Source organism: Salvelinus sp. IW2-2015, linkage group LG23 (assembly GCF_002910315.2).
Source record: "Salvelinus sp. IW2-2015 linkage group LG23, ASM291031v2, whole genome shotgun sequence".
NCBI lineage: Eukaryota > Metazoa > Chordata > Actinopteri > Salmoniformes > Salmonidae > Salvelinus > Salvelinus sp. IW2-2015.
In genome coordinates, this window is record NC_036863.1 from 39,075,788 (window position 1) to 39,088,690 (window position 12,903).

Below are 12,903 nucleotides of genomic sequence, written 5' to 3' on the forward strand. Positions count from 1 at the left end.
CTCCTGCCCTGTGGAAAAAGTACCCAATTGTCATGCTTGAGTAAAAGTAAAGAAACCTTAATAGAAAATGACTCAAGTAAAAGTCACCCAGTAAAATACATTTTAGTAAAAGTCTATCTCTCTCTCTCAACTAATGTGAGATGTTTAACCTACTCAACTAATGTGAGATGTTTAACCTACTCAACTAATGTCTCCTGCCCTGTGGAAAAAGTACCCAATTGTCATGCTTGAGTAAAAGTAAAGAAACCTTAATAGAAAATGACTCAAGTAAAAGTCACCCAGTAAAATACTATTTTAGTAAAAGTCTAAAAGTATTTGGTATAAAATATACTTAAGTATCAATGTAATTGCAAAAATATACTTAAGTATCAAAAGTAAAAGTATAAATCATTTCAAATTACTTATATTAAGCAAACCAGACAGATGGCACAATGTTTTGCTTTTTTTTGATAGCCTGGGGGACACTCCAACACTCAGACATCATTTACAAACCAAGCATTTGTGTTTAGTGAGTCAGCCAGGTCAGAGGCAGTAGGGTTGACCAGGTTTGTTTTCTTGATAAGTGCAGTGGATTGGACCATTTTCCTATCCTGCTAAGCATTCAAAATATAATGAGTACTTTTGGGAGCCAGGGAAAATGTATGGAGTAAAAAGTACATTGGTTTCTTTAGGGATGTAGTGAAGTAAAAGTAGTCAAAAATATAAATAGGAAAGTAAAGTACAGATACCACAAAAAAATAGCCTGGTCCTAGGCGGGTCGGGCTGAGGAGCTGCGTTTTCTGGGCATTTTGATGATCGGTATTTCACGCTATGTCGATTAGGTGGTAGGTAGGTGATAGGTTAGGTAGGTAGGACTGGAGCCTGATTGGATATCTCAGAGCTTCTGCTCTTTTCTATCCATGCATGTCATCTCATGGGATGAGAGGAGGCAATGCCGATAGGGGAAGGAGGAGGGCGTGGTTAACTTCCGGCTTGTGATTGCGTGTGGCTGGCGCAACTTTTATAGTTTCGCGCGAGTGACGTCATGAATAATTTACATGACGAAATAATCCGTGCTTGATTTGGGTAGGACCTCACCGGAGCTGAGTACCGGTACCAATGTTCCAGAACCATTGACCACAACGTATCATAGTCACTAATGAATTGACCACAAGAGGTCCCTGTTGGCTCATATATCAGTCTTCCAAGGATTACAAACTGAGAAAGTCGAATTTAACAAAGGGAAATGTACAATGATTCTGTACACTGTAGTACTGTATAATATTTAGTTAGATTATTTAATATGTATATATTTTCAATCGTGGAATTCAAACATCACATCAGTGCACTTTTCAATATTGAAGTAGGCTTCTGGTCAATTTTGTGATATTTGGTAACATTTCTGTACCTGGGATACTACCACATGAACGCTGAGAGGAAAATACTGGCTGCTTAATACTTGCAGGCATTTTACATTGATAAGAGTTCATAAAATATGAGGTAACACAACGCAGTAGGTCTGCATGTTGKGTAATAGATACTGAGGGAATGGATTGTAGGGTTCTGGAGGGAAATGGTTTTGTGTTAGATCATCACTCAGTGCCAAGGAAAGTGGTGTGACGCTTGAGGACGAGTCCAGCGGATTTCCTGGGAATGCAGAGTTCCAGAGTGGATCCTGGCTCTTAGTAAAGGACACCTGTGGGAGAAACACCAGGAACTTCAGCACTGGGTGGAGTAGTGCAGTAATTGTGTTCCGTATTATAAGTAATTAATTTGAATTTCRTTTGCAACACACACTGGCTGGGGTTGGGAAGACTCACCGGCTGTGTAGCAGGTGTTTTGGGCCACAGTGATGTTGCTGAGCATGCTCTGTATGCACGTCATCAAGCTGGTCTCGATACCATGTAGACGCTTCTTGATCACATGACCCATAGTTCATGTGGCGTCTATACAGCACCTGAACACAAACAAAGCGATGGTATAGAGGGGATCTTGACATTCTCTCAAGAGATGACAGACAATATGTCTATGTTTCAATAGGCTACCTGACTGTAGATKAAGTAAGTCCCTTCAGTTACCATGGTGACCGTTTCTCCAAAGACCTGCAGCCCCTCCCCTAGACTCTGTCCTAAAGCCCATTTCACCAGAGACCTGCAGCCCCTCCCCTAGACTCTGTCCTAAAGCCCATTTCACCAGACGACCTTGCAGGCCCCTCCCCTAGACTCTGTCCCTAAAGCCCATTTCACCAGAGACCTGCAGCCCCTCCCTAGACTCTGTCCTAAGCCCATTTCACCAGAGACCTGCAGCCCCTCCCTAGACTCTGTCCTAAAGCCCATTTCACAGAGAACCTGCAGCCCCTCCCCTAGACTCTGTCCTAAAGCCCATTTCACCAGAGACCTGCAGCCCCTCCCCTAGACTCTGTCCTAAAGCCCATTTCACCAGAGTGTAATCATCTTCATCTGAGATAACAAACACAAACATGAAGTGTATGTGTGTGTTAGAGACAAAAGAATGTTGGAAAGTATTGTAGTCAGTGCCAACGTAGTGAGTGAGTGAGTGTGTGTGTGTGTGTGTTACAAGAGACTGACCAGTGCACCTCTCCCTCCTTCCTCTAATTCCATCCCATTTGGTAGGTCTGTGGGAGTCAGATATCTGTATCAAAAACCAGATGTGAACCTCAGAGGAATCAGATGGTTCAGATATGTGGTAAACAATCAACTAGCCTAATTGTCATCCTTTTTCCAGACTTCAACTCCATTGAAAAGAGTGGTGGATAATAGGCCTTATTTTTTAAGCATTAGGCTAATAATAAGCATGTTGATTGATTTCTTAGTTCAAAATCAGAAATAGCCTAGTGAGTATAGCCTAAGAATATTTATTGACTTCTCATAAATTCTCAAAAACATACTTCACAAATCAAGCAAAGTTTTACAGTTGTGTTTTATTTTTCCTATAGCCCATAACCTATGGAGTAGGCCTAAATGTGTGAACTCACCTACCCCGCAGCGCGAGATATCATCCGCAGATAATTTCTCTAGGCCCCCGCACACCAAACTGGTCCACTGACGCAGCTCCCGCAGTTCRATCTGCATCTCTCTGATGCGGTTGGACTGCAGCACCATGATGCAGCCAAGAACACCGACACCGCGTACAGGAGATATGTGCCATGAACATTTACTGTACAACTGTTTGTCTTTGTCACACAGGCGATTGCAACTGCTGCAGGGATGAGGGGTTGGCGTCCCTTGTCAATGAAGGCTTTGTAAGGGCTGTAATGATCCTGTTATATGTTAGGCTACTTTCATTTTCTGAATGTCATCATGACAGAATGGGCTCGAGGAATTATTGATCCCATCATTTGGGAAACAATGACTCATGCATTCTATAATTACAAAATAACTTATGTCAAGACTTGGAGGGCGTGTGAAAACAAAGTGATAGGCTACAGTAGGCCTACATAATGCCATTAGGACAATCCTACATTGAAGTCTAAAGCAAAGGTTCATGCCTTTTTTCAAATTAAATATGCATAATACAATTTGTTTTGAGAAAGACAGTGACCAAGACAGACAGGTTGCTGATAAAAATAACTGATTTTAATAACTGAACACAGTTCAATGGGTTTGCAGCACTATACATTATAATAAATGGATTTATATGCTTTGGCTTTCGAAGGAAATGGCTTACCGCACAGCATATTCCCCTTGAAAGCTAAACATAAATAAAGAAATAAATGTCTAGTCAGGTTGTCTGGGTTTGACAGAACAAGGTCAAAGTCCTTTAAGAGATGGACTCAGTCGAAGGCTGAGGCCGCTAGTCTCCCACTTCACTACCTCAAAAACTGCCTCGCCAGCCCTTCGAGAACTGAAAGCCTTCTCAGACAAGAGGAATGGGCTCGCTGTCAAAACAGCAGTGAAGTGAGCAGCCAAGGCAAATCCTTCAGCGTTTGTTTTCTCTAATATATTTCCTCATATAAAGCTCCCAAGTTCAAGACCATACTAGTCACACTTGGAATGCAAATTAAAATGTTCAGTTTTCTGTATTTATTTCCTCCCTTTATTTCATTGCCTGGCTATCCGGTATAAAATGAACTGTCCAAGTGTTGTACAGCGTTTTTAAGCTGTAAAATCTGAACAAATGTAATGTAACAATACAAAACATTTCCCTCAAACTCTTAATCTGATCAATACAAACTATTTCCCCTTTATACAAGGTGAACTGCTTTGGATAAATATATTAAAATACAATTACTACTCTGCAGTGTGCCCATTGTCCCAGAATTCATTATGGGACAGACAAGGGCCTTGCCAACCCCCCTTGGCTTGTCGATCAGCAGTTGCCAGGACAAATGACATCATCAGATTCCCACCAGGAGCAAGATGGGATGCTTGTTCCAAAGAGACTCTGCAAAGACATCACAGTAGAATAAGGGATATTCACACTTGCTGATCAATAGAGCTCGGTCTCCTGCAGAGGTCCCCATTGTGCTGCATCACTGCTGCCACTCTGGCTTGCACCACCTGGCTGCCCTGTGCTGCTCCCCTGTCCTCCCCTTCTTCTTCCGGCCCATCAGTTCAGCCGGAGAGGGTAGTTTCCCAAGACCCAGCCTTCCTCCTTTTGTTACCTCTCTATCCTGCTGGAGGTGTTTCTGCCATGACCACGCCAACCTTCTGTGTACGTAATGAACAACAAACAAACTCTTTACCTCAATCATAGGAGGTTGTACCAATTAAACATAAAGACAGCCCCAGTGAAACATGTGTTTAGGCTACTAAGTCATAGGCTAATCGTCTGTGGTTTACTCACTAGTCCTTCGGGTTTGTTTGAGAACCTCGGCATCTGAAAAGGGCTGTAGGATGTGGCGGGCTCAGGAGACACTTCTTCATTAATGAAGCAACAGATATAGACCTCTATCAGTAAGAGTGCATTTGACTGGAGCATTTACAAACATTGATTGCATACTTTATGTGTTTATAATAGAGTGAGGTTGTTGGTGGGGAGTCATCTTGTCTGACATAGAATCCTGTGGCAGAAATCTTCTCTGCTCTGTGACAGGGAGCTAGACTGTGGGAGAGGAGGGCTGGGCTCAGTCTCAATCTCTGAACTCTGAAGCTGTACAACCTTGGACCTCCGGAGGGTGTGGAAAACACTTGAACATTGTCGAGCAACAACACAATGTAAGCTTCTTATTATCTGAAATAATGGCTTATCTTTTGAAATGATACATCCTGAATTCTTGCAACTTAAGTAACTCACTTGGCAAAGGAGAGGAATCAACGTGCCCTCTTCAAAAAGGAAAGTTACATACCGCACAAATATCCTACCCCTCCAAAATGCTAACCTCCCCTGTTATTGTAATGGTGAGAGGTTAGCTTGTCTTGGGGGTATGATATTTGTGCGTCTGTAACTTTCTCACTCATCATTATCACGATTCATTCAGGACTGTCCGTAATTATGGTAGCATCCACATTAAGGTAGAAATGTTTAGAAACATTTGTTATATATTTTTTAAGTGCTGTATTTCTAAACAGTTCATCTGAGATGGATGAAAATTCCCTCAAATTAAAGCTGACAGTCTGCACTCATAGTCATTGTATCATTTCAAATCCAAAGTGCTGGATGGAGTAAAGAGCCAGAACAACAGAAAATGTGTAACTGTCCCAATACTTTTGTATCTCACTGTATATGCCATTTAAGTAGCAGGCGCTTTTATCCAAAGTGCCAACAGAGAGTTCATGCATTTTCCTATGTGACCCCAGTGGGAATCGAACCCACAACTCTGGTGTCGCTTGGGCCATAATCTTACTAACTGAGCCACACAAGACCACTACAATACATAAGTACAATACAATACTGTAAAATAAAATACAAGATTACAATACAGGTAGAAGGTGTATGATTGCCATGCCCAGAAGCATGCCATGGCATCCTCCTTCAGGCCATGGATAAGGTATGCAATGACATGACATCAGTCCAGACTTATGTCAGGCTTGGATTCACAATGCCAAAAGATTTTTCCCCAGGTGCATGAACAAAGAGGACATTTGTCAACGAGAACCTATGGCCAAAAGCTCAAGACAGACATGATGCAAACTAGTGCCTGCTAAACGTTGTTTTCTTCATTTATTTAATTTGTTTCATTTGATTACCTTACACCTATGTTGATTACCTTACACCTATATCTGATCAAAACATGTATTTTTTAAATCAATAACCACGTTTCCATCCAGTTTTTATGCGAGTAAAGTCATACCGTATAAATAAAAATAGCCTTGATGGAAAACAGGTAGTTTCGGTACAATTTAATAATATGCCGATAGATAATTAGCTCGTTCGACATGGTGGGATCTTTTTGTGTCGGTACCATTTATGCTATAAATGGTGGTGGAAACGCCTGTATTCTCAAATATTAATATAATAACCATCATATCGAAGTAAACTTGGGAGTCACGCGATTGATATGGTGTGTGTTCTCCCACTATAAATGATGATGATTCACGTGGTGGTGAAAGTGAACGGTGATCTTGATGCTCCTTTCCAATAAATAAAGATAATCTTATTCTGGTGACATGATCGATGCTTGACAAATAAAATTAATTATCGGCCTTATCCATAATAATATAATTATGTAGACTAGCCTACCTCACTATCTGCGAGCTATTGGCTAGAGAGCAYGTGCCAAGACCAGGAGGCACATTTGCTATTTAATGCATCAGTTTGTGGCAAAACTATCCGTAGAGTTGAAAATGCAATTTTTATTCGGTACATGAAAATTTAAGCAGAAAAATACATTTTTTTGCACTACGTAGGCTACGTCACGCACAACTTTTATCCGCAAAAGTACGTTTGGAGGAAACAACACTGACGTGCAAATTAGCATATTTTCTTTACATATGTTTATTAATATTTGCATGAAAATCTGTCACCAATTGGATGAAAACCTAGCTATGGACTATGACAGATGTATTCAATGATCACACATGGAAATGTGCTATTTTTTTGTGTGCAAGTGTATCGCCTAATGTGAACACGTTAATGTAACCACACAATGTAACCTTGCAGACATAGCTAACTTTCCTTTTATCTTTGTCTAATCTCCAATGTTCTTCTGACAAATTTTAGGTTAAATGGCAAAACATCCCATATTTGGACTGAACACTCTAGCTTCATTCCAGATGAATGCCCTTGTAGTGTGCTGGGGCACTTTCTCTCAAGTCTCGGTTAAATGGCAAAACATCCCATATTTGGACTGAACACTCTAGCTTCATTCCAGATGAATGCCCTTGTAGTGTGCTGGGGCACTTTCTCTCAAGTCTCTCTTTTTTTACTCTAACGTGTACACACACACTTGCCTCCAGTGTATTACAGTCCTTACTCATTTACTGACTCACTCCTTCTCAAACATGCTCCAAGGTCAATTCTCAGTCTACTGATCCACTATCACCAAGAGAGTTTTCTGCCCAACTATACTGTGTTAATCTGTACAGTCCGTGTTTTATCCCATATAAGAAACGTTTTTCCTGTTATCCTTCATAGCATATCGTGTGAAATTCCACTTCATTTCCAGGAAATAATATCAAATAGGGAACAGACATGAGAACACAAATGTATTCACGTTTCAGTATTTTTTATTACAACCAGATCTTACTTTACAAAAACTACACAGGACTAGGTTTAGAGCTTACGTGAATGGACTTGAACGTGGGGGTCGTTGTCTGCACAGCAACTTCCCTCCGCTCCTTGTCTATGCGTTGGAGAATTTGGGCAGCTGGTTTCCCAAAACAACCAGTCTCTCCAGGCCCTCCTCTGTGATGGCAGCCAGACGGGCCACTCCTCCACTAGAACCGTCCCGCTCCATGGCAAGCGCCAGGGCTGTACGGAGAGGGACGTTAACAACACAGCCTGTGTCCCAACACATTGCATATATACAACTATGAAGTGTTTTTCAATCCAGTGGTCATGATTCATGAGTGAACAGAGGTTAGAAAAGCAGTAGCGGAAGAGATTTGAAACAACCAAATGGCATTGTGAAGAGCAGAGGTGGGTTACAGGGGCTGCTGTGTGTGCAGGCATTTGTTCAAGCACAACTGATTCAAATGAATCAACTCGTCGTGTAATCAGGGTATTCAATTTAGAACACCACTAGTAGGCATATTTCAATCAGCTTTGTTACTGCAGGGCTTGAACAAAAGCCTGCGCACACTGCGGCTCTCCAGGACCAGAATTACCCACTGTTATACATTTTTAGCAGCTCTTCTTATCCAGAGAGACTTACAGTAGTGAGTCATTTAGCAGCTCCTCTTATCCGAGAGAATTACAGTAGTGAGTCATTTAGCAGCTCCTCTTATCCAGAGACTTACAGTAGTGAGTCATTTAGCAGCTCCTCTTATCCAGAGAGACTTACAGTAGTGAGTCATTTAGCAGCTCCTCTTATCCAGAGAGACTTACAGTAGTGAGTCATTTAGCAGCTCCTCTTATCCTGTGACTTACAGTAGTGAGTCATTTAGCAGCTCCTCTTATCCCGTGACTTACAGTAGTGAGTCATTTAGCAGCTCCTCTTATCCAGAGCGACTTGCAGTGGTGAGTGCATACTTTAATATTTTTTGTGTACTGGTTCCTCGCGGGAATCGAACCCACAACCCTGGCGCTGCATGCTCTACCAACTGAACTACACGGGACTGTCAACCTCTGGCCTTACTCACCCTGCGTACAGAAGTGAAGGCACTCTTCCTTGGTCATTCCAGGCTTGTAGTTAGAATCCATGAAGCCATAGATGTAGGAGCTGCCAGAACCCCCTACTGACACTGGCTGCCTCACTATCATCCCTCCCATTGGGACTGTGTACACCTGGGGAAGAGGGAAGGGTCACATAACAATTCTTTGAGACAGTGGGGGAAAGTGGTGAGAGTGTATGATCCAAATACAGATGCTGGAAGCGCACCTGTCCACCCCTTCTTTTGTCCCAGCCAGCCACAATGATGCCAGCCATCAGCTCCTCTCTGTATCTGTAGCACATCTGCTTGAAGAGGTTGGCTGCCGTTTGCACAAGTGGAGGCTCATCCAGCTCAATACTGCAGCAGGTCCAGAGAAGATATATTTAATGGTGAATAAATGTAGAATCAGACACGCTTGAGACAATATTTTTGAGTGGTATCGAGAGACCCACTATTGCTGTGTGCTGAGGAGTTATTTTAGTGTAGAGGTATTTGTCAATGTTGAAGTAACCAATTATTKAAAAAATATTTAAACATTTTGTTAAAAGTCATACAACCTAGGCCCTAGGGTGTTACCTGTGAAAGCCCAGCTGGTAGGTGACTTCATCAGCAACAGCCTGTGTGTCAGCTGCAGACCCAGAGCGGCAGCAGAAGATGTGGTCGTGAATGGGAGTCAACTTGTCAGTAACTCGATTGGCAATGTAAGCGCTACAAACAGATGCAAAAGAGAAGGATTGTGACTTTTAGGCTGTACTGGCAAATTACAAAAATGTTTGTGGAAGAGAGGCCAATTTATTAATCAGCCAGCTAGTATTGCTATTACCTAGATCAGGAAGCCAGCAAGAGACCTACTAGATCAGGAAGCCAGCAAGAGACCTACTAGATCAGGAAGCCAGCAAGAGACCTACATTTAGCGGCTTGATCCAAAGTAACTTACCCTGTTGTTGTTCGGGAGTCAGCACCAATCACAACCCCTCCATCAAACTCCACAGCCATTATGGTTGTCTGCAAATAGACATGAAGAATCAGCACTCTATCGCTTTATTTGGGGGGAAATATTCTCAGTGACATTAGCTATGTAGAAGAGAACAATGGCTAACTGGCTAGCAACTTTACGATCTAGCATTGCCTGGAAACCAGACGTTGAATTGCATGTAATTCTACTTTCCTGTGGATGTATTGTCTCACATTCCTACCACACCGACAACAGGCAAAGTACGTTAACATGCCACTGTATTCAACCTTCTGGCTTGTAGTGGTCGTGAGAGCAAACTTTCCGGATTCAAACGCTAATTTCTGCCCGACAATGCAATTCAACGTCGGGTTTCCAGGCAAGATCTGTAAAATGCTGTAACTAGCGAACTARCTTTACATAGACGAGCGCTTCTGCAGTCTCATTGTTAGCTAAGCTAGCTAGCCATGTAAATGGCCTGGCGTTCAGCTTGGGCAACTCACTTCAACATATGTAAGATGAACGGTGCTATATTCAATTTCCTCACCCCAGTGCTAACTTCTTCTTGTGCCCATTCTGGTACAAAATCATGTGTACTAAAAGCATTTTCTGAATGGTTCGCTGACATGTACGCAGCCATATTGAACAGCTAAATAATGCTCTTCTTTGCTGGTGGACAGGTTTAGTTTAACATATTCTGTTGTGCTGAATATCGCCACCTTCTGAATTGCATGAGTACAGTAACTCCAGGGGTGGGGGTTCTAGATGATAGTCCAATCATTATCTATCAGTATCTATCTATGACAAAGCCAAATGCCAGACTTTCTAGAAGTATTATTTTAGGCTTTAATAACATGATAAGAAGGGAATTCTCAAAATAATATTCTCAGTAAGAATATTTCAAACTCTGAAGCACTCTTTGGTATTGGATCTGCTTTAAATTATTCCTTAGGGGGAGGTTGAATTTTGCTCCAGTACTTTTGCTATTGATTGGGTTGGTGGTTAAAACATGTAGTGGGATTCATGTGGGTCTGGGGGAAAGCTTTGCAACAAATCAAATCAAATTTGATTGGTCACGTACACAGATTTGCAGATGTTATCGCAGGTGCAGCGAAATGCTTGTGTTTCTAKYWCYAACAGTGCAGTAATACCTAGCAATACAAAACAATACGCAGATAATTGGAAAAGTAAAAAGAAAGAAATATCAGAATGAGCAATGTCAGAGTCTGGAATATATATATATATATATATATACTGTATATACAGTACCAGTTAAAAGTTTGGACACATCTTTTCTTGTTTTAAACTATTTTCTACATTTCAGAATAATAGTGAAGACATCAAAACTATGAAATAACACATATGGAATCATGTTGTAGACAACAAAAGTGTTAAACAAATCAAAATATATTTGAAATTCTTCAAAGTAGCCACCCTTTGCCTTGATGACAGCTTTGCACACTCTTGGAATTCTCTCAACCAGCTTCTCCTGGAATGATTTTCCAAGAGTCTTGAAGGAGTTCCCACATATTCTGAGCACTTGTTGGCTGCCTTTCCTTCTCTCTGCGGTCATCCCAAACCATCTCAATTGGGTTGAGGTCGGTTGATAGCCCTTACACAGCCTGGAGATGTGTTGGGTCATTGTCCTGTTGAAAAACAAATGATAGTCCCATTAAGCGCAACCAGATGGGATGGCGCATCACTGCAGAATGCCGTGGTMGCCATGCTGGTTAAGTGTGCCTTGAATTCTAAATAAATCACTGACAGTGTCACCAGCAAAGCACCCCCACRCCATCACATCTCCTCCTCCATGCTTCATGGTGGTAACCACACATTTGGAGATCATCCGTTCACCTACTCCGTTCACCGTCTCACAAAGACACGGCTGATGAGTAAAAATAARGCAAAGGGTGGCTATTTGAAGAATCTCAAATATAAAATATATTTTGATTTGTTTAACACTTTTTTGGTTACAGCATGATTCCATATGTGTTATTTCATAGTTTTGATGTCTTCACTATTATTCTACAATGTAGAAATTAGTAAAAAATAAAGAAAAACCGTTGAATGAGTAGATGTGTCCAAACTTTTGATTGGTACTTTTTATATATATATATATAAAATGGTGTGTCACGTTCTGACCATAGTTCTTTTGTATTTTCTTTCTTTTAGTGTGGTCAGGGCGTGAGTTGGGTGGGTAATCTATATTTTCTATTTCTGTGTTTGGCCTGATATGGTTCTCAATCAGAGGCAGCTGTCAATCGTTGTCCCTGATTGGGAACCATATTTAGGTAGCCTGTTTTCTGTTGGGTTTTGTGGGTGGTTGTTTTCAGTCTTTGTGTGTCTGCACCAGATAGAACTGTTTCGGTTTTCACTTTTGTTGTTTTGTATTTTGTAGTGTTCAGTTTATGTTTAGAAAATAAACATTATGGACACTTACCACKCTGCATATTGGTCCTCCGATCCTTCTCGCTTCTCCTCGTCAGAAGAGGAGGACGACAGCCGTTACATGGTGAGTATAGACAGTATATTAATAGAAAAGGTGTGTACAGCAGTAGTTATAAAGGATGAGCCAATAATAGAATACAGTATGTGCATATAAAAATGGGTAAAACCGTATGTAAACATTATTAAAGTGACCAGTGTTCAATGACTCACTGTACATAGGGAAAAGCGCTGTTGCGCCTTCTTCACCAAACAGTCTGTGTGAAGGGACCATTTTAGGTCGTCAGTGATGTGCACACTGAGGAACTTGAAGCTTTTCACCCTCTCCACTGCGACTCTGCTGTCTCCTGTAGTCCACGATCAGCTTCTATGTTTTGTTGAGTGAGCTTCAGTAGGGGTAGTGTGTAGATGGGGAATATTATAATAGAAAATCTGACTGCAGAAGATGGAAGTGACCATTTATTCTGACCATTCACTTTTTTGATTTTAATTTGAATACATTACTTTTACTTTTATCAGAAAAATAATAGTTGTGTTTGCAAAAGAAAATGTGTAAATTGTCCACACCGACTGACCTCTTCCTCTGTGTAAATGCCTTGAGGCATAGGTCAATACAGGAAGACAGGCCCTGAGTAAAATTATGTTTTAGGTCAAACTCATATGAAACATCACCTGAAATGTTCTGAACTGCACTCCTGGAGGTACTGGAGGAGAATAAAGGCCACCCTAGTAATGTGTACACCCTGACTCTCCCGCACTCTCAGTAACCATGGTTACCTAAACTATAAGTTGCCTAGCTATTGGAGTATCTTG

The 12,903-nt window shown here is 41.4% G+C and overlaps 1 protein-coding gene and 1 long non-coding RNA gene across 2 annotated transcripts; both read right to left on the reverse strand.

The window, feature by feature from the left end:
* Window positions 1–3,549: 3,549 nt before the first annotated feature.
* LOC111950913 (uncharacterized) lies at window positions 3,550–5,867 on the reverse strand. The gene is made up of 2 exons (XR_002875540.2): window positions 4,786–5,867; window positions 3,550–4,649 (listed from the first exon to the last, which is right to left on the reverse strand). It is a non-coding gene; the product is annotated as an uncharacterized lncRNA (long non-coding RNA).
* A 1,722-nt stretch (window positions 5,868–7,589) lies between these two features.
* LOC111950777 (proteasome subunit beta type-6) lies at window positions 7,590–10,335 on the reverse strand. The gene is made up of 6 exons (XM_023968654.2): window positions 10,193–10,335; window positions 9,631–9,698; window positions 9,270–9,401; window positions 8,921–9,050; window positions 8,682–8,826; window positions 7,590–7,851 (listed from the first exon to the last, which is right to left on the reverse strand). Exons 1-6 carry the CDS (start codon window positions 10,283–10,285, stop codon window positions 7,724–7,726), a joined length of 696 nt encoding a protein of 231 aa, XP_023824422.1. The 5' UTR covers window positions 10,286–10,335; the 3' UTR covers window positions 7,590–7,723.
* Between the last annotated feature and the right edge of the window lie 2,568 nt (window positions 10,336–12,903).

Bases quoted from the DNA above. Each gene is read 5' to 3' on its own strand.
- LOC111950777 (XM_023968654.2), bottom strand. From the start codon at position 10,285: ATGGCTGCGTACATGTCAGCGAACCATTCAGAAAATGCTTTTAGTACA. The intron at 8,827-8,920 runs GTGCGCTTCCAG...CCTCTTCCCCAG, and splicing joins ACAAAAGAAGGGGTGGACAG to GTGTACACAGTCCCAATGGG. The intron at 7,852-8,681 runs GTGAGTAAGGCC...CTCTCCGTACAG, and splicing joins CCTTCACTTCTGTACGCAGG to CCCTGGCGCTTGCCATGGAG.